The 21,826-nt window shown below is 34.6% G+C and overlaps 3 protein-coding genes across 3 annotated transcripts; 1 reads left to right on the top strand and 2 right to left on the bottom strand.

Annotated features, from left to right (window-relative positions):
• Positions 1 to 2,217: 2,217 nt before the first annotated feature.
• On the top strand, positions 2,218 to 3,856 carry LOC140879906 (uncharacterized). Its single transcript, XM_073283868.1, has one exon. It carries the CDS (start codon positions 2,463 to 2,465, stop codon positions 3,663 to 3,665), a length of 1,203 nt encoding a protein of 400 aa, XP_073139969.1. The 5' UTR covers positions 2,218 to 2,462; the 3' UTR covers positions 3,666 to 3,856.
• A 636-nt stretch (positions 3,857 to 4,492) lies between these two features.
• LOC140879904 (LEC14B protein) lies at positions 4,493 to 8,980 on the bottom strand. The gene is made up of 10 exons (XM_073283867.1): positions 8,737 to 8,980; positions 7,789 to 8,329; positions 7,496 to 7,615; positions 7,076 to 7,153; positions 6,502 to 6,678; positions 6,208 to 6,285; positions 5,370 to 5,545; positions 5,107 to 5,265; positions 4,940 to 5,000; positions 4,493 to 4,829 (listed from the first exon to the last, which is right to left on the bottom strand). The coding sequence occupies exons 2-10, from the start codon at positions 8,215 to 8,217 to the stop codon at positions 4,623 to 4,625; spliced, it is 1,485 nt and encodes a 494-aa protein (XP_073139968.1). The 5' UTR covers positions 8,218 to 8,329; positions 8,737 to 8,980; the 3' UTR covers positions 4,493 to 4,622.
• Positions 8,981 to 13,955: 4,975 nt separating this feature from the next.
• LOC140880985 (gibberellin receptor GID1B-like) lies at positions 13,956 to 16,495 on the bottom strand. The gene is made up of 2 exons (XM_073285912.1): positions 16,004 to 16,495; positions 13,956 to 15,424 (listed from the first exon to the last, which is right to left on the bottom strand). Exons 1-2 carry the CDS (start codon positions 16,040 to 16,042, stop codon positions 14,435 to 14,437), a joined length of 1,029 nt encoding a protein of 342 aa, XP_073142013.1. The 5' UTR covers positions 16,043 to 16,495; the 3' UTR covers positions 13,956 to 14,434.
• Positions 16,496 to 21,826: the final 5,331 nt, after the last annotated feature.

Raw genomic sequence — 21,826 nt, forward strand, 5'->3', positions numbered from 1 at the left:
AACTCCTTTTATATAATAACATGATATTACATATTAACTAACTATATAATAAAATAAGTACGTAGTAAAATAATATAATCACACTACGTTATTATAATAACATGATATTATATATTAACTTATATATATATACAAAAAAATGAATGAATAATATAATATTATAATGAGACGTCAGAGACTCCTTTTATATAATAATATTATAATATATATAACACAATATCTACACAATAACAATAATAAAATCACATCATGTTATAATAATAATTATGTCGCAACGTTTCTATATTTTTTTTGTGCATGTACAAAAAAAAATGTATAAGGAAAATTTAAATAAAAAACTCGTATATATGCAAATTACGTACCTCTTCTATTAGCTACCGGATATTGAAGAAGAAAATCAAAAATAAACTTTTATATTTATATATATATATATATATATATATATGTATCTCAATATTTATTTTGTTTATGCATTTGCATTCGATCAATGGGCGAATCGGTGTATTTATAGGTGATTATTTTGCCACGGTTTTTGTAAAACCGTTGCAATATAAAGCATAAAATACGCATTCAATCATTAAATTAGACGTGTAATGGACACGTTAACGTGTGTTGGACGCGTAGAATATTATTTGCAACGTTTATGAAATAACCGTTGCAAAATTTTGCCACGGTTTGACTACCAGCGTCGCAAATTGTGACGGTTGTATTACACGTGACAAAGTAATTGCCATGGTTATAATTAAGCGTCGCAAATTGTGACGGTTTTAGAATAATTGTTGCTAGATATTGCAACGGTTAAGTGTAACTGTCGCAAATTTTGACGGTTTATACAACCGTGATTTTATTTTTGCTACGGTGATAAAAAAAACCGTCGTAAATTGCCACGATTGTACCAAACTGTTGCAATTGGCGACACTTAAGTCAAACCGTGAAAAAATTTTCCACTAATATTATATAACCGTGACAAATAACCGAGTTTTTTTTTGTAGTGAAAACTTCTACGACAAATTTTGCCTTATTTACTTGCAACTTTTTTCATATGTCATTTATTTATTCTCCATTTCTGGATCTCCCTTTGACTATGATATCCATTCACCCCCACTCTAAAATCAATGCAAGTTTCCCGAAATATCCAAAGTACTGACAAGAGAGAAAATAGTGTTCCAATTAGTCAAATGTAGGTGATTTTATTCTTGACTCGCAAGTCACTCCTTTTTTTAAGGTCCTATTATTACATAAATGGCAAAAACTCTTATAAAACTATTTTAGGGGTCATTTTTTTGAGACGGATCTTTTATATGGGTTATCCATTAAAAAGTATTATATTTTATGCTAAAAGTATTACTTATTATTATAAATATGGATAAGATTGACCCATCTCACGAATGAGACCATCTCACAGGAGTGCTACTCTACATAAATAAATAAATATATAAGAATAAGTAAGTGATATTTGACCAATGCTTGCTACATATTCTTCGAATTAATATAAAAAAAATTCATTCAATATATATATTATATTTATAAAAATAAGCAAGTGATATTTATTTTTTAGTAAAGAAGTAATGTTCATTGTATCTACCAATCAAATAAAATTCGCTGTATAAACAAAAACAAAAACAGAATTAAATATCATGAAAAAGTATAATTAAATATTAAAATTCGATTAATTAATTTCATTGTTATTTTATATGATAATTAATAATTTATTCATTAAATTTTATTATATTCATTCAATCATAATTTTATAGAAGAATCTACCAAGAAACACAAAATTTTTTAAATTTAGAACTACAAATGACACTTATTGTAAACAAAAAATTACTCAATATTAATCTTTTAAAAAAAAACATCATCGATCAGAATTAACCTAAGGATTTTTCCCTCGGAAATAAAATTAGTTATTATCTTAAAAAATATTTGAATTCAATAAAAACTTTTTTTTTAAACTTTATTCATAAATATCACAATAGTAAAAACTTGCATCGTGAAGTGCACCACATGACCGCGCGGGACGAAGCAGGCAAGGTTAGGTTCCCGTAAATATGTTTCCGTTCCGCCACGTAGGTTCGGACAACCGTTACCTATTCCTAAACCAATAAACAAAGATATCCTCATTTTAATACTAAAAAATCAACACTAATTAATTATTATCCCATAAAAGAAAATAAAGAACTTTGGCTGCACTGCAGACACTGTCCTTGTACTTGGCACTAGTCCGCCGCAGTCAATCCTCCCATTTCCCGTTTCTGTTTCTGCATCTTCTCCAACAAGCTAATTCCACCCATATATATATATTCTTCCATTTTCCTTTGATTCACTCTTTTCTCTGTTACCTTTCATGTGAAGCTAGCTTCAACTTTTCATGTTGTCTCCATTAAAGCAGCTAGCTTCACGGAAAACAACTCCAAAGCAATCCCTTTATACACTTTTCCTCCTGCATTGCCTTCGATCGGCAGATGAAAATCATGAAGTGCTTGTCCAAGGTAATCAGCGTTTACGGTTTCTTGTTTCTGGCATATTCCGTTTTCGCGAATGCGCTGCTGGACCCCGTTGATTTCTTGGCGCTGCAAGCCATTCGAAAGAGCTTGAACGATCTGCCCGCCTCCCATTACTTTCAATCCTGGGATTTCACTTCGGATCCCTGTAATTTTGCGGGTGTTTACTGTGATGGAGACAAAGTGGTTGCTCTAAACCTCGGAGATCCTCGGGCGGGTTCACCGGGTCTAATGGGTCGACTGCATCCCGACATTGGTAAACTATCTGCGCTCGCCGAGTTCACCATTGTTCCGGGTCGGGTCATCGGGACTTTGCCACGCACTTTGTCTCAGTTGAAGTATCTTAGACTTTTAGCAGTCAGTCGAAATTTCATCTCAGGCGACATTCCGGCGAACTTGGGCCAGCTGCGGGGGCTGCAAACTCTGGACCTCAGCTTCAATCTTCTACATGGAACCATCCCCTCTTCGGTCGGAACGATTCCGGCGTTGTCCAATGTAATCCTCTGTTACAATCGGCTCACGGGTCCGGTTCCTACCTTCATATCCCATACCCTGACCCGGCTCGATTTGAAGCACAACGATCTCTCCGGTTCTATCTCGCCGCTCGGACTGCCTCCCTCTCTACGGTACCTTTCACTGTCGATGAACCGGCTCAATGGCCCAGTAGACCGGCTCTTATCCCGATTGAACCGGCTAAACTACGTCGACCTTAGCATGAATGAGTTCTCCGGCAGCATTCCTGGGAAGCTATTCAGTTTCCCGATCAGCCGCCTGCAGCTTCAGAGGAACCGGTTCTCCGGCCCGGTGAAACCGATTCATGACGTGAGAATCCCAACCATTGATCTGAGTTTCAATCGTTTGTCCGGCGGGATATCTCCCATGTTATCGACGGCCCAGAATCTGTACCTGAACAACAACCGGTTCACGGGAAAGATACCGAGCAATTTCGTGGACCGATTACTCTCCGCAAGCATACAAATACTGTATCTGCAGCATAATTATTTGACGGGGATGGAGATCGATCCAACGGCTGGGATTCCACTCAGCGCCTCATTGTGCCTGCAGTATAATTGCATGGTCCTTCCCCTGCAAACTCCTTGTCCTTTGAAAGCTGGTAAGCAGAAGACTAGGCCAACTGAGCAGTGCACACAGTGGAGAGGGTAAGATGAGGAATTCACTTTTTGGACGAATCAAGATTCAATTTTTAATTATCATATCATATCGCTAAGTAATAAAGTCAAAACTGTTGATACAAAATGGGGTTTTTTTTTTTTTTTTTGTAATTAAACATTTTTAGAGTTATAAATTTTTTAAATTTTGTTTTGTTATTTTTCAGTTATGTAATGTTATATATAAGAAAGCTCCCATATATGGATGGATTGATCTTGTCATTCATATTTCATACAACACTTGTGTCCACTAATTATTACTGTTGCTATTGATTTCAATTCAGTACATCATTCCTTTTTCTTTGTCCCTCGAAATCATTCTTCTTTTGGTGCTTTTGCATTTGAGCTAACATGGAGGCACCAAAAGACGTTGTGAATTGTCGGACGTGTGGATATATATTCGTGGAGACTTCACAAATTAGTTCATTTCATTGTGGGTATGGCCACTTTGTCTCTTGCATTTCACTAGGGAATCATTTGTTAATCAAAGATATTGAATGTAGAACAAAGTGATTTATTCCTCTTTTAACACTTGATCGAGAAAACAATAACAGAACTTAACTATTTGTCATATTGGTTCTTGCCGCAAAGCAAAGTGGTGGCCAATGGGTAGGGGCCTCGAATCACAAGGAAACGCTGTGTTTTTGTTGAACTTTCAATCCATTTCTGATGGTCCTTTTTCAAGTACAATCATGTTTACGATATGACCCATCTTCAAATAATGTATTATATACTCAAATTTTGCTTTGCCGGGGCCAACTTGTGTTATTCGTTCAACTTGTTCAGCACATAACCTGTGGTTACTAAACCGTAGAACAGGGCTATGTAAATTTCACTTTATTATATAGACAATTACGTATGCAATCTACATCATAAAATTATGTCACATGTACTTGTTTGATATAGTTATTGCGGAACGTTCACGGGATGTAGGAATACTGATGCACTCGACTCAGTGATAGTCATAGAAATCTCCCCTCCTTGGCATATTCGTGGGTTGAGGTGCAGGTGCTGGCGCCTCTTCATTCCCAGGGAATTCCCATTTCACGACGTCTCCATCCCAAGACGAGCTCACAAGCATTGGATAAATCGGATGCCAACTACAATCCCTCACCGTTGATTTATGGTGTCGCAGCTTCGCAACTTGTGCTCCGGACACCTGAAACACCAAGTCGACACACGTTCATTGTCAACAAATTAAGTGCAGAAGTAGCTCAATATTAGTTTTTCTTTTAAAATAGACCGTGTTAGTAGACATGTAGAACCTACCAGGTCATAAACATAAATGCAAGAATCATGGGATCCTGTGTAGATGTACCTCTGGCCGGTGCTGTTAAATGGTGACAACGAAATGATCAAGAGGCATATTGAATTTTAACACCGATTAGAGTGAAGAAATTGTCGAGTAAACGATTACTTCTATGCATGGCACTCACCTATACTCAGGTGAGAAGTAACAACGAATCAAAGTACGCAAGACTGAGTGCCCTTTATATGTAGAAACCGACTGATCATATGGATGCTTCAAGTCTCTGGCTTGGACTGGATAATCCATCCATCTGTAATCCCATTCATAGTTTCTGTAACCTTGATAGCTGAAAACGAGAATTTAAAAAAAAAAAAATTCAATTCAACAGGCCTTTAAACCCATTTATCAAAATGTCGGGCAGTAGACTGTCAAAGCCTCAAAAAATAGTACCCAGTAGAGTTGGATGACATTTTCCGTATATCCCACAGTTTGATGGCTTGATCTTTACCATTGGATATCATGTAACGACCATCTCCACGGCTATCAATGAACGTAATGCCTTCAAGATGGCCCATTAAGATCCCCACCGGCTTGCTTTTGGTTGCAAAGCTGCGTCTGTCCCAAACCTACACGAAATATAGCTAAATCCATCGAATACGTCCGTAATTTACTTTGGACCTGGAATTCCAAAGTACAAAATGAAGAAAAACCATTTTTCTGTACCAAGTTTCAAAAGATGACACAAAAGAAGCGCTTGTGTAAACATAAAAAAGATGAAGCATCTTTCAAATAACACATTCATTGCATTCAACACACGATTGCATTTTAATGTGATTCTCACTTTGGAAAACAAGAAAACTGCAATCATATATTGATCCCAAGGCGGAGTGGCTGCGGCGGATGAAGAGCTCAAATGTCAACAAAATTTTTTATTCAAAGCATAATAGCCAACTCGATCATTCATATCTAATTTATGCATATGTTGCATTATTATATATAGTTGTGTATAAAAATAGTAAAAAAATTAAACCGCCTAGACGGTCGCTGACCACCCCGTCGCCGCCTACCGTCATTTACAACACTGATCAGAAAGAAGAGAATGGACAAAAGAACAAACCTCAGATATTTTTTTCACATACAGATAGAGGATATACTCATAAAGCAGCGTCAGAGCCAATAACAGATTTGTTCGTCTATACATGTGCAACAATTAAATGGAAATCATAATGGGCATTCAAATTGCTGCTATTTTGTACATTGGCCTTACAGTAATGAATAAATATATCACCTTAACAAAATTGTCATCACTTCCAGAATAAAGGAGAGAACCACTTTCATCAGCAAAACACACGGTGTTGACATCGGACTGCATAGAAAGAGAAATGATCAATGGCAACCATTTAAAACCAAAATGCTGATAGCTACATTGATATGTTTCATTACCGAAACCAACCAGAAACCACTCATAATAATATAAAATCCATTGATAAAGTGTGCAAGAAATTTTTTTATCACCTAGGAGCTAGGTTGCTTAAACAAGAATAGAAAATGAAGGGCTTATAGTTAGCAATGAAAGCAGTACCGCATGGGCTCGAATTCTAAGAGTAACTTTTTTGGCTTCAAGGTCGTAAACATAGATATCCTCATCGCTGCTTCCAGCAACAATTTCTCGCCCATCAGTTGAAAATTTAAGAGAGAAGATTCCAAAAGAATATCCCCCATCGTCGGGCGAAGAGAAATCCAAGCCATCATGGAATTCCTGGATAGTAAAGAAGTTAGCTAGGCTCGAGTGCTTTCAAAGCTTAAAAGCCTAGAAAAATCAAATTAATAGCTCAATTTGAAGAGGAATGAACATTAGCAATTAGACATGATCAGGATGAAATATGAAAAGATCAATCGAAAAAATTCACAAAGAATACAACTATTTTATTTTCATTTTTTCCTTTTCGTTTCCTTCGAGCAGCCCAAGCTGTCACTCCTTGTGACAAACCTGGTATTATTAACATAGTTCATTTGTCAGCCAAGATAAACCAGTTTGATAGGATTGCTAAAAGAAAAAATGATTTAACACAAAAGGAGCAATGCAGACACTAAAAATGATATGTGATGTTAACATTTGGAATACCAAAAATAAAAAAGTTACTTGAATTTCATACAGTGATGTTTGCAAGGGATTCTTTTGTTGAAGATCCAACGTTGAGAATATGTACAATAGGCGACATGCTAGCATAGATCTGCAATAGCAACAGTTACGAAAATGAGATTAATGCCAAGAAAATAAAATGTGCACAAAATTTCAATACAAAATAATATCACTAAAATAAAATGTTAGGTGCACCGAACCAGAGATGGAATGCATACAATTAACTATTGTTAACCCTTACCCACAACGAAACCCCTCGAATGCTTTGTATCTGATTTACAACAAGAATAAACAGAATGCACACTGACGAGAGAATACTATAAACTGGTTCTTAAGTGCTGAAGAATATGGTCACAGATCTGAGTATAACTTGATACATAAATATTAATCAGGTTTATGGGGAGCTGCAGTCACCTGCAGCCACAGAACTTACAAGGTGCCGTTGATCAGGTGAAAGGGAAGTATCAGTGATTGTCCATCTTAAGCTTCTAGCAAGAATGTTCTTCCGGACTTTCCACCCTCTTTCAACATCATATATTCTAATTTGACTTCCCTGTAACGGAAAAGATCAAAAGCCTCAAAGTTAATATTTTTAAACTAGAATAACTATTCCGTTCAAGAAACTATGTAACAAGACAGGATCAAGTTAATGTACATATAATTATATTATAAAGCCTGTCTCGTGAGCCAAATGTTAGAAGCTCTTAACCTCAAAAGCTATAATACCTGAAATGCAGCAACGAAAAGGGATCCGTCGGAAGAAAACTGTGATACATATGCCCTAGTTGACATCCGGTCCACAACCCACGGACCGTTAACGGGCAAATATTTACTCACAACATGACGGCAATCTCTTGATGAGAACCTCCCTCTTCCAGAAAGATTTGCCTCTCGACCCGCCAACATCTTCACTGTAGGAAGGGGATACTCATTCTTCCCTGGAAAAACTCGCCTCAACTTCTCATGAGGCCCTGATTGCAGCTTTGTTAGCTGAGAAATATCATTATCTAAAATGTTGGACTCTGTACTTGGAGGAGAAGTACCACCACCAATGCTAGTGGAACTCGAATCTTCAATAACTCCTGGTTCTACCTCCAATTTACTGAAAGCATACCCCATATCCCTGGTGGTAATGCCTCTAGCTACAAACCACATTTCACACCACAGTATCTGCAGAAAATTCTGGTGTTGGACCTACCAAATACATTTGCCTCTTCATATCATCTATGTTTGAAGTTAGTCCAAGTCGAGTTGAACCAGCGAGGACCTGTTGATGGGCAGCCCCAGGCCCAAAAAAGATATTTCATTTCTATGTATGAGCATATGGAGTAATCATAATCTGAGCAAATTTGAGTAAAACATGCACGATGACTATGTGATCATTTGGCTTTAATCAGAAGCTCAACAGGTTAAACGAGGCATGACCAGAACCGAAGAATCCTAGCAAAACCAAAGAATTTCTAGTCTAAGAATAGTAAACTCGCGGATTTAATTCCATAGAAATCAAAAAACTCTATTTCGAGAAACTCCACCCACAACACAATTCAGCAAGCAAGAATCCTAACAGAAATCGATCACCAAATTCTGAAGTATGCACACACACAGCCAATTAAAACAAAAACTCAAAGAAAGAATAGAGCTTTCAATTACTCATCGTTAAGTTGACTCACTGACCTCTAATTAAACAGCGGCTCCTGAATCCGGGCGAAAATCTCGAGAGTGATTATGATAAAAAGAATTTGGATTTATGCACTTGAATTTATCCACTTGAAACAGGAATTCAAACTTCCTTGTTTTGACACAATCAAATTCAGTGGATTAAAATAAAAAGAATAAGAATAAAAGATCCCTTTCACATATTGAACAAGAAAAACTGCTAGTATGGTGAAATGGGGTCGTCTGAGGAATGAGCGTGGCGGACTCCAGCCGGTTCGATGCAGCCAGTAATCCGAAAAATCCACGTGTCACCATCACAAGAATCCGTAGTCAGCAAAGGTGGGTGAGGTGAACTCGGACCATGATAATTGGGCCAACATAGAGTAAGATTGACTATTATTGGGCCTATAGAGGAAAGGCCCAATGGGCACTCTCGGTGAACCGGCTTTGTTTAATCCAACAATGTCCATGCACCAGTTCCCACAAATTCATGAGTTGAGATTCAAAATATTTTCAGTACTATTTTCATTTAATACGTTTATATAATCCAAAGCTGAAAATATTACGCTCGTGCTTACAATATTTTATTTTAAGTGCGATACTCACTAAAATTGGATGGTCTAATCTAAGATCCAAGCCCAACCTAATCTAAGCTTCAAGTTCGAAATAAACGTAAAACCAAATAAAGAGTGTTAGATTGAAATGGAGGGTGTCTCGGTGTAGCTCTTTCGCAAAGACGACCCTATCCCAAGGCGGACAGAGCCCATGCCCAGGGTGGGGCCTAAATTTATAATAAAATGTATTATTTATATAACATAATTATTCTATATTAATGAATTTCAATTAATTATTAAAAAATTATTATATTATAATTAATGTTAGTATAAAAAAGGAAAATCCAACAACAGTCATGTACAACTTGACTTACAATAAATTTGTCGTCCAAACCTATATTTTAATATTCGCTCCGTTCATCACTTGTCATTCTGGTGTTGGTTTATCATCGACTATTGCTCCCCATCGTCCCTCCATGATCATCGATGTTTTTAGCCTCGAGTTTTTAGCTTGAGTTATTTGAGCGATTTTCTCTGTTGGGTGCGTTAAAATTTCACATTTGAATTGTTCAATTTAATTTTGATTTCATGTTAGATGTTAATATTTGCTGTTAATTTTATGTACAGGTTGAAAATTTGCGGATTTGAGGCATAAATTTTGAAACCTAATTTTGAACATTGGAGTTTTTGTTGAATTTAACTTTAAATAGCTAAATTAAATGCTTATAAATTAAATTTGTACGTGAATTGTGGGTTTTGATAGTTTATTGTATTTTTTTAGGATAATTCATGATTATGAAATATGAAATAATTTCGTATAGTTCAATTATATTTGACTTTTCAAATTAATGTAAGAAGCTCCATAATTTAAACTTTCCCGAGGCCTCATTTTTTTTAGGACCGACCCCTGCTCCTTCGATGCTCAAGTCAGAGTCAAAAAATAAATAAGTGAAGAGGAGAACTTGAGCGCCCTCACAAAGGAAAATAATGAGTTTCAAATAAAGTGGGCGAACCCGGTTTTTATAAGGGAGAAGGTAGGGGACCCCACATATTCCGCATGAGATCACACGAGTAAAATTCACGCGCTTGTTCATCCGAAACTTGTTTTTTAGGGCGATTTAAGTGTGACCTCGCCCTTGAGGTGAGCCTGAGGCTAAGGGTTCGCTCACCTCGGGAAGCTCTACCTTAGATACTCTCATCGTCATCCTCAATTCTTTGGCTCATCCTCACCTCCTCACCTTCCCATCTCATATGCTCCCCTACTCTTAAATCCATCCTTAATTAACTCCTTAGCAGCTCATCACCTTTCCAAACTCTCAAGCTCGTCCTAAACTCTTTAGCCATCTCTTATCTTATCTTATCTTATCTTCACCTTTGTCACCTCCTTGGGTACAACTCCAACTCTAATTCCAACATACTTTGGCACCGTCACCTACTCTCATGGGCAGATCTTACCACTTAAAGTTAGATCCGAGTTTTGTTTCTTGGTTATGAACTCTAATTGAACATATGCATGTGATGAGCTCATTCATGGAGTATCAAAATGTTTTCAATCTTCTAACAAATAAAATGTTTGAACATGATACGTAGAAGTTAGAAAACACTTACTTAAAATATACTGTCTATTTCGCAGAATTTAATCAAATTATTAATTAGTTTAATTTATAAGAATTAAAGAGAATTTATTAATAGAAAAAAGAAAGAATAGTAATAAGACAATGGCATGTCTTGAACAAAACCTCCAATTCCACGACAGGGACTTAAATCTTTCTTGTCCGATACTCACACAACTTTTCAAACACGAAACCATCTCTTCTCATGACAAGACATAACAAAGGAGAATAATCATCAATATATGTATATTATAAATAATGCAACAAAGTGATGTTTGTTCACAAGATTCAACTTTTCTTGCCAAAGGGACACGTAAAAGTCAATTATCAAACAGTAGGGATCGTGGTATCTTGTACATATTATATACATATATATTGTGTCATTGTCCAATCTTAGCTGTTTGTATTATTTATTGGGCATTAAAACACCCTCTAAACTCAAACCCAACCACTAAAATTTAAAACAATTATGTGCGATTTTTTCAGCCTGGTCCCCATTTTGAGTACAGCCAAATGGAATACGTTCGTAAGTTACACATGCACATACATACATACATACACTCTCTCAAGTTTGAATAATGCTTTGTGTGTATACACAACCGCAAACATTAATCAACAACTCTATATTAATGTCATTTAAAAAAAACATCTACATAAGTGTTTCACTTAAATACTGCGAGAAACAAATATTTTTTAATGTTCACACGAAATTTGAACTCATCAAATTGTTGGTGTAATGTTCGTTGTCTCACGTTAGTTGAATAAAATGAATATGAATTTTCATATATAGGAGTTAAACAATCATCTCTCATAGAGCTACATTTTGGGATTGGAGTTAGTTCTAAGTTTCAACTCCGATCCAAAAATCTAGTTGTGATCGACAGAGAAGGCAATCCATCAAAGATGGAGTCGAGGGGGGCAACCATCCGCTCCCCTCAACTCATTTGCTCCATCTCAATATGCTATTATCCAAATTTGCAACATCAATTCCTTTTTTAAATGATTGACTCATATTTATCTCTTAATTGATTTTTTTTAAACTTCGTCCCTGCAGTTGACATGCTTGGGGACATGAAATTTTTCGTTTTTAAGGTTTTTTGGGTGAAATGCAAAATGTATCCTCTTACCGTTTGGTACGTTTATTAGTAATCTCGATATTACTTATCTTGTTCAATCTCGTGTTATTTTCGTCATATTATTTATCTATCTATTAATTATTTATTTTATATTAATTAAATTATTAATTATTTTTTCCACATCAATCAAATCATTGAATTTAAATTACTACATTACTCTTTATAAATAATATTATTTATATATTATTTATTGTTCAAAATGATAATTTATCATTTATATAAAATTTAATCAATCAAATCAAATAAACTATAATTTATCAATCAAATGAAAAATTATATTAACTATCATTTTTTATTTATTTGTTATCACGTAACATTACTTTTTCATGTATTATTTATCACATCACCGAAATCAAACCATACTTTCCTAGAAAATGTATCATCTCTCACGAAAACAGTAGTTCAACGTTTTCCTATGAAAAGTGTTAATAGATGAGAGTAATTAAGAAAAAGATTATAGAAGAAACATAAAGAATGGTTGCAAAATCAATCCATGTCAGATGAAAGCGATGACCCAATCACGCGTCTTCTAATCATTTTTTGGCTGGGGTGCCATTCCAAGACAAAACGCTGTTCACTTATTACTTAGCAACGTTTGGTTTGAAATATGATATAAATAATATATAAATAAATAAATAATAATAGTTAAAATAATATTGGATTTAGTTGATAGATTATAGTATATTTGATTTGATTGAATTTTTTATAAAAATGTTAAATAACTATTTTGTTTTTTTAATAATAAATAAAATAAAATTTATATTATTTATAAGGGGTAATATAATAATTTAAATTAAATGATTTGATTGATGTGAGATAAATAATTAATGATTTGATTGATGCAAAATAAATAGTTAATATATACATAAATAATATGATGAGAAAAACGTGGGATGAGATGAGATAAGTTATACATATATTAGTAATATGGTGAAATGCATAATATTATTCTTAATTATGTAAATTTAAGCTTGTGAAAATTATGTTTCCTAAAAGTTTATTTAGTTCTTGATTATTTTGTACTCGATCGTTCTTTATTTAGATTGGAACTTGGCGGGGTGACCGAGTATACATATAGAAACAACAAAAAAAATTGATATATTTGGTTTCTTGCCGTGTTGGCTTTAGGGTAGTGATAGGGACAAGTAGCCCATTGTGGGATACAAAAGAACTGATCCATGCCATACAAGTCAGAAAAAAATACAATCAATAGTAAGAAAATACTACAAATCATAAAAGCAAGGGTTCGAGTTCAGCAAACTAATGTCAAAAATGTTTGTTTTCTTTTGAACAAAATATCAAGTTTTAGAGATACGCCACGGGTTGACTGAGACTCTTGATACGGTTGCTATCCTCAAAAATAGGTCATCATGCAAGATTCAGATTCATGCGTTACATGTGTATATTGAATTACAAAATTATCTTTGCATTTTATTTGAATTTTTTTTTCAAAAGTACATTTATAAATCTCATGGATTTTCGACTTTCAATTATCTATCGAAATCCAATCCGGTCACAAGCGTTTTTGTTTTATGTAGCATAACCCAAAGAAATAACGGAGTGGAGTCTCCCACTTCCCTGTATTAATATGGTGGGTATAGATACAAAGAGCGTACGAGTGTTAAAAAAAAAAAAAAAAAAAAAAAAAACCGAAGTACACACGCTTTGGTGGACTGAAAGATACTAAAATTGCTGCATCAGAATATTTTACCATGTTTCATGGCCAAACTAACAAAGGTATCGGTCCCGTGCTTTCGAGTTATACTACATTTTGCAAAGCCAAAGCCAATAAATCGCGTGGACCCTAATATTTATATGTATAGTCCATTTGAGGGACAATTTTTCTACTCTCGTTTGAGATCAAGGTCAAAAGGCAAAAAACCAAAAAACAAAAAAAAGTACTACACATTTCAAGAGTGCGCTACACATGAACCTTGAACCTATAGCCAGAGAGATGCTTTCTTCAAAGTGGGTTTTACAGAATCAGATGCTCAAGACAAGAGACATAACGAAGCCCCATTGCATATACGTATGAACAACAAAATTATATATATATATATATATTATATATTTTCAGATCATAAAGTATAAAATACAGATCATAACCACATGGATTTCCTCAACCCATGTACTAAATTAGCTTTTCTATAGTAGCGCCTAACATAGATCGGACAACTGACCTATCAGCCATCCGGTAGAGAACCCAACAGCCCTAAACCCGAACCTCCGTTTTCGGGGCTGAAGTGAATACAGCACCAAAAGCAGACATCCCACGAGATGCAAAATAGTGTATAATGCTACGTTCTATTCTGATCATATACTAAATACCACTGCTAAAAGAAAGGGGGAATTGACCCTGCGCATATGGCCTCCGCAGCCGGTAATTGGAGTCAATAACTAAGATATCAACATGTTAAGAGTGGATGAAGCTCGTTATTTCATCCATTAGGCAATGGAAGTGGTCATTGTTAGGCAAGAAATAGAACCCAATTGTTGCTTTCTCCAGATAAAGAAGATTAACTTCTTTCCCGGATTTCTTGAGCCCTTCAACATAGCGCAATTGCCAATCTTGGAGTAGATCCAATCCAGCCACAACCACCAAACTTTTAGGGAAGTGCATTCCCTCGAGTGTTCTACTCCTCGGTCCGAAAACATTACACGCAGGATGGTCCCTATCCTCTCCTTCTGGCAGATAAGCTCTCCAATACCAATCCCTATCCTGAATCGTCACAAAATATTTACCATCTAATTGTCTTTCAGATTCCGTCCTCTCCTGACCACCAAACATCGGGTGAAGAAGGATATTTCCCAATACATCGACGCCCTCCTCCGCTGCTCTTACAGCAACATGATGTGCGATATTACCACCTGAACTATCGCCAGCCAAATACACATGAACCTTAGAATCATGCCCACTTTGAAGCCATGATCTCGAGTGAACCCACTTAAGAGCTGTCCAGCCGTCGTCGTAAGCACAAGGGTATCGGTTCTCGGGGGATCTCCGGTAATTCACAGACACAACAGCGGCCCTGCAAGTATTGACGAGGCGGCGACAGAAAGTATCATAGATAGCCGTGTTGGCTGAGGAATGAACAAAGCTTCCACCATGGAAGAACAAAATGACAGGCACAATCTCAGTAGTATTCAAGGGCTTTTCAAGTTCCAAGATCCCCCACTGAGTCTCGTTATCTCGGGCAGCTAAATAAACCCTGTTAAGAAGGCTTGTGGCCCGATCCACTACATCGAAAGAGTAAACCCCATCGACCGGGCTCGCGTTTGCAGGCACTTTCCTGTCAAGAAACTCGTTCAATTCACGGTTAAAGGTGCCATCGGGCCGCCGGAGCATAGTATAAGCAAGCTTGAAGTTGGAAATAAGGATCCATGTATTAAGAGGAACCACCCTCTGCATAAAACAGGAACCATCAGTCAATCAAAATCCATAAATTTCAACACAAAAATGTAAAACCACAAGTGAGAAAATCAATTGATTAGATATAAAAGAAAATTCCTCAGGCCAGATCAGTATTAATATCCCAGTAAAGAAAGATCTGAAAAAGGAAAAAATAATTCACATCCTTGAAAGAGAAATGAACCAAGAAAATAATAAAACCAACCAAGAGAAACACTTAACAGGAGAGTGCCAAATGAGAAGCAGGGAGCAAGGTAATAGTAAAGTGCATGTAATAGAAGTGAAACAGGAAATAAAACCATAAAGGGATCGATAAGCAGAGCCCAAACCCGGTAAAATAAAAGTAAAGATTCAATCTTTTAGCGTTTATCTCAGACCTTTTTCCCTCAAAACCAACTCTTTATTGAGCAAGCCCACCCTCCAAGATTAACCCCAAAAATTCACAAGAAAACAAACAAAATAGTAAGGAAAAAAAAAAAAACCCTCCCCACAAAAAGACCGTAAACCCAAATCAGAAGTCGTAAACAAAGAATTTTAAGAAACACGAGTAAGAAAGAGATATGAATAATTTACCTTTGATTCATTGGCATTTACTTCATTACTGCCTGCCATGAGGGATTTCTTTTTAAACTAAACCTCACCCAACGATCTCCTGCTCAACAAATGAAGTTTCTGAAATACACCCTATTATTATTCAAGTTGCTGAAATTCGACACCCTTTCTTCCCCTTCTATCGAATTTCTTTTCCCCTCCCAAACAACAAACACAACAAAAAAGGGATATATCCCGAAACCCAGCAAAGACAGAGCAGAGCAGCTTCAGTTTTCTTCACTCCACAGAACAAGAAAGATAAAAAACAGAGACCATACAACAACAACAACAACAAAGACAAGTATGGGAGGTGAAAAATAGCATAATTTAACATTACAGACGCGGAATGATTTATGGTAGGAGATAAAGAAGGTAGAAAAACGAAGATGGCGTGTGAAATTACTTAAAAAGACAAAGAGGAGAGAGGGGTGATGGGGGATGGAGTCAAATGCTAAAGAACGACGGTAGGAAGGAAGAGTCGAGAGAGACGACAAAGGAGATGGCCGAATTAAAGTAAATTAGGCAGCCCCACCAATTTTATTATTCAATAATAATAATACTCACATACTTCCAATTCTTGTCATTATTATTCTATTCACTATTCATGCATATACACTTTTGAATTTGTGCAACACGTATATATAATACTATTATATTAAAATTTCTAATTTTGACCATTTTGATTTCAAAGTTGAAAGCTTGGGTTTTGTTGGCAAGAACTGTGAATGGCATGGCGCATGTATTCAAAGCTTGGTTTTTCTGGTGGCAAGAATTGTGAATGTATACCAAAAAGTCAATTTGGTGGACTGATTATTTTAATCTACTGTTAGCAGTATGCATTTAACTAATGGGTATAGTCCAGAACCCTCTCCCCCCTTTTGTCCATGGTTTTCCATGCACTATTTCGACAGCTACATTTATAATTTCTTCTTGTTTTTTTCTTTGGGCTTGCTTTGCTCCACTCCCCTTGTCTTTTGTATTTTTATTCTTTATGGTAGTGTTTTGTGTTCCCAAGCCATCCCAAGGAAAAGACAAGGCAATAGGGCGTTTTTGGGATTACCACTTTGAAAGGCATCTCCATTTAAATTTTGGACATGTATATATATGTTACAAGAGCAATAAGTAGATAGTCCGAGACAAGTATATATATATCTTGTGCTTTTGTTTAATATCAGTTAATCATCATCGATCACGAAATACACACGCATCGTTTGTGTCACGACGTACATAAATATGAATATGAATGGTTTTAATTAACTAGGATATGTGTGTTGGAGGGCAGGTGGTGACAAAAGAAGTGCATGTGAATTGGGGGGGAAATGACGAAAGAAGGGCTAAAGGGTTTGGTCGAAAGCACAAGGCACAGTGGAGAGACACGTGTTTTGTCAGGTAGCGTGACGACATGGTATTTTGTCAGAGAGCGGTGGGACCCACGCTCCTGCTTTGCGCTGGGGGCTTTGAATTTTGTCGTTCTCTGGTTGGGCTGTACTCATTATTATTATTATTGAATTTTGCCATCCCACTGACTCACGCGCGTCCCCGGCACGTGGGGGTCCCACGCCCCGAGCCTTGGGGGCCTTCCATTTTTAGAGCCGATACTAGGATCCCCCATTAGCCTCCTCATCCTGCCCTATCGATTCCACAACGTGGCCTCTTTTCGTATCACTCGTCTTTCATACGTTCTTATTAACTATGCCCTTTTTTTATTTTTATTATTTTATTATAAAAAAAATCAAAGATTTTTTTTTAATTTTTAAAAACAATATTTCGATTAAAGATAAGCTTGATCGAGTTTCAGATTTCTCCATTTGTTTGGATAAACATCTAAATCGAGAGAATGACGTTGAATGTTACTCCCACGATCAATTATTTTTAACATATACTATTTAAAGATTAAAAAGGAAACTAATTTATTGGACTAAAAATCAAATTTCAATTACCAAAGCAAAAAATATATATTGTCCTTCGAATTCTAATGTACCACTATGTTCCATTTTTTTATATATATTTTCACGCAATAAACATGTCATGAATAAAGTCATGCCCAGCCAAGAATAGCAGATGTATCTTTCTTAAGTTAGAAATGACCGACTTAACTTTTTATTCTTAAACCAACTAAGAAAATTATTTATAAAACAAAATTTTATGATAATAAATTTAAAAATATTATTTTTTATGTTAAATGGATTATTTTTTAATAGAGATATGAGTCAGTTCGACTCTATTCACAAATCCATCTCACAAAAGATCTACTCAAAACAAAATTATCGGTATCACCCTCAATTCACAAAATTAAATTACAGATCACCGCAAATTTTGATAATTACATAATGTACCTCGTTCAACAGTTAAAATCACTATTAAAATCCTCGGTTTTAATTAAATTAATCTTTAAAAAAATTCATAATGTATACAAGATATGATATTTGTAGAAGTTAGTTTATATACTAATAGCATACATATACAAGACAAATCGAAATGCCAAAATTAATTAAAGATTAGAAATATAAGATTCTTAGGCACTACTATAAAATGGGCACGCCCCTTTTGTAACCCCGAGATGAGATAGTGCTCCCGTTTTTCCTTCGCTCTTCTTTCCATACGCATTTTCTTTATGTCAAAAACCAACTAGTCCTAGATTGGGTTTGGATTTAGTGACATCCTAATTTAGTAATTCTTTTTTCCAATTACTCGGCTTACACGAAGATTTTGGGATAAGTTATCGAGACTTGGATTATAACAAATTTTTTGCTCAAATTCAAATAAAAATAGCAATTTTTTAATTCAATAAACACATGCTAATAATAATAATAACACAAAAATTAATGTGAGATGGTTTTACGAGTTTAGTTTGTGATACAAATATAATATTTCGACTCGATGCATAAAAAATTATTACTTTAATGCCAAAATTATTACAACTATCTGATGAGGACAAGCCGTGTTAGCTAGTTGGTGATGCTTTTATTTCAAGGTTGTGATGAGTTTATTGAAGGTATGACTTAAATCGACCAATTTCATGAAATAGATTTTGATGATTAGAGTCGTCAAAATAGATCAGTCCCGTCGGGCCAGCCTGTCCTACTATGAAAAATTGACGGGTTGAGTTATGGTTTTACTGACTCGTTTGGAAACGGGCCTAAACGGGTCAACTCAAACGAGCAATGGGTTGGGGAGGCCCGACCCGCCATTTTTTGAATTTTTTTTTTTTTCATTTTTTAAAAATATTATAGCATAAAAACAATTATTTTTAAATTATATATATTTTAAAAAATTTATAACTAGTATTTGATGTGTTTTAAATATCTTACATCATTAGTTTTTTATGGTTAATATTATGGATATCTGATTTTTCTTACACAAAATATAATAATTAAGATCAAAATTTTATATGTTTGTTTGATCGTTAAATCTATTATGTGTTATTGTATAACATCGTCAATATATAAATTTTTTCAATTCCAAATACTAGTGTTAATTGTTTTTAAATTATTATTTTTTTTACTATTTTTATTTTTTTTTTAATTTTCGGAGTTGAACAATCTAATCCATAACACGCGGCGAGGCGGACATGTTGGGGTTTTAATTGTCCGTTTAACGATGAACCTAAACAGACCAACTCAAACGGACTGCGGGTTGGGAAGGTCGAGACGGGGCGAACAGCTCATTTGACGACCACAACAACAATAACAACAACAACAACAAGGTCAAAATATATTATTTTATAAGGCCCGTTAATCTTGCATTTATTCATGAGTTAACGTTGACCAATTAAATTGGTGAGCGTAAAAAAAAACAAAAGTGAAATGTCTAAATTGTTGTGCAATTATTTTTAGTAACCCCAAATCAGAATTAAATGATCATATGGCGTATGCAAGTAGTTCACGGAGAACATTATTCTGATGTGAAGTACTACCGCACATGCCTCTTCTCATTGTTAATTAACTTTTATCACCAACAATAATTAATACATTTCTAAAAGCATTATCATGTGGTCCATCTCTATTTTTTAAAAATGATATTTAGGTATAATTTGGGAGAGCTTTTAGGAAACACTTTTCAGTTTTTCGTCATCGAAATTTTACAAAATTTCAAAATTTGTTAAGAAAAAGCAAAAAAATGCTTTCTAGAAGCCCTCTCAAACACTACCTTAATCTAACACGACAAAATACGTTTTTTACAACTGGGTCTTGGATTTTATACATATAAATAATCTTAAACTTGATACATCGATATCATATGTACTATAAGACATGGACTAACTTATGTTCTTGATAACACTTAAAAATGTTGATCTTATATAACATTTATATGGAAACTCCACATGCAATTGTTAGTTCCATGTAGGGAGTAAGGACATGTATAGTTTGGATTAGAGGTTAATTTGAATGATATTGTAATGGGGAAACATCTCCCCTTGGATAATTTACATTAAAACGCAAGAGTGGTGCATGTTCTCTGTTCTGACAACGTCCATTATTATGGTTAAGGTGAGGTTGTCCCAATTAAATTATTATATATAAGTATAAACAAATGTAAATGCATGTGTAACACACGGAATTACATGTAACCCTGGCGTTGATTTTTGACTATACAAAACCTATAACAAATATGTAGTACCCTCTTGTCTCACTAGTTATTGGGAAACGTTTAAAATAGTTTTAATAAATGTTTATACCCGCTTGAGTGAGTTAATTTCGTAAATCGAGAACAAAAACAAAATAGTTTCTATAGTTGTCTATCATGGAGTCGTGCTTGCACGGGCTAGACTCGAAAAATTATACAAGATGTATAATTTTTATATGCCAATTTTAGATTTTTTTTTAAAAAAAATTAAAGATCTAAATTTTATATTTATATAAGATAGTGAATATATACAATTATGCAAATACTTTTAAAAACGAGATTTTTGCACAAAACCCCAGTGAAATATTGAAAATATGCATTTCTCTCTCCGTGAACTTTTAATAAACATCTTAGTCAGTGGTGGAGCCATCCTATGGGCTAGGGTGGGCTCCAGCCCCACCAATTTTTTGAATTCTTTTTTTACTAGTGTTAAATTTTTTTTTTCACCCTCATGATTTTTTATTTTTCAAAATTCAGCCTCATATAAAAAATTAAAAAATAGAACAATTTTCACAAATCACATTTCATTCTCTTCTATTGTTTGATTTATTATCGTATGTTTAAATTATATGACTTTGAAGTAAAATTTTACAAGTCAAATATTATGTTGAATATTTAATTGCTATTATTTGAATTGCGATAATATTGACTAATGGCGTATATGAAATATGAATTTCGAGTTTGAATTTAAACCGTAACAATCTATAGTTGCAAATTTTGGGGAAATTAATCAATTGGTTGAAATAGTTGAGAATTATTGATGTTGCAAGTATTATTAGGTTTGTGCCTTGTATTGATATTTTTCGATTTAGAATAATCAAAATTGAATAATTATGAGATTCAGAAAATAATTATGTGTTAGAAATTTTTGGATGATTAGATTTATAGTGCGGTAACTTAGGAAATGAAAGAAAATAAAAAAATATTAATTTGTTTTTAACTAAAATTTCATACATCAATTATAATCTAGAGGTGAGAGAACTATTTGTTTAAACCGAAATAATCGACCGAAATGAATTAACTGACAAACTGAATTTTATTTAAAAAAATTAAAATTATTAAATTTTACAATAAATTTTATTAGGAGGCAATGTAACTACATTTGAAAAAAATATTGTTTAATAAATAAAAATTTAATATATTTAATTCAGCTTTTATATTACATTTTTAAATTAAAAC

Source organism: Henckelia pumila, chromosome 2 (genome assembly GCF_033568475.1).
Source record: "Henckelia pumila isolate YLH828 chromosome 2, ASM3356847v2, whole genome shotgun sequence".
Lineage (NCBI taxonomy): Eukaryota > Viridiplantae > Streptophyta > Magnoliopsida > Lamiales > Gesneriaceae > Henckelia > Henckelia pumila.

Excerpts from the sequence above, each read along its gene's own strand:
- LOC140880985 (XM_073285912.1), bottom strand. The coding sequence starts at position 16,042 with ATGGCAGGCAGTAATGAAGTAAATGCCAATGAATCAAAG. Across the intron at positions 15,425-16,003 it reads TAAATGCCAATGAATCAAAG|AGGGTGGTTCCTCTTAATAC; the intron begins GTAAATTATTCA and ends TGTTTTATGCAG.
- LOC140879904 (XM_073283867.1), bottom strand. The coding sequence starts at position 8,217 with ATGTGGTTTGTAGCTAGAGGCATTACCACCAGGGATATGGGGTATGCT. Across the intron at positions 7,616-7,788 it reads TTTTCGTTGCTGCATTTCAG|GGAAGTCAAATTAGAATATA; the intron begins GTATTATAGCTT and ends TTTCCGTTACAG. Across the intron at positions 6,679-7,075 it reads AATCCCTTGCAAACATCACT|GAATTCCATGATGGCTTGGA; the intron begins GTATGAAATTCA and ends TTTACTATCCAG.
- LOC140879906 (XM_073283868.1), top strand. The coding sequence starts at position 2,463 with ATGAAAATCATGAAGTGCTTGTCCAAGGTAATCAGCGTTTACGGTTTC.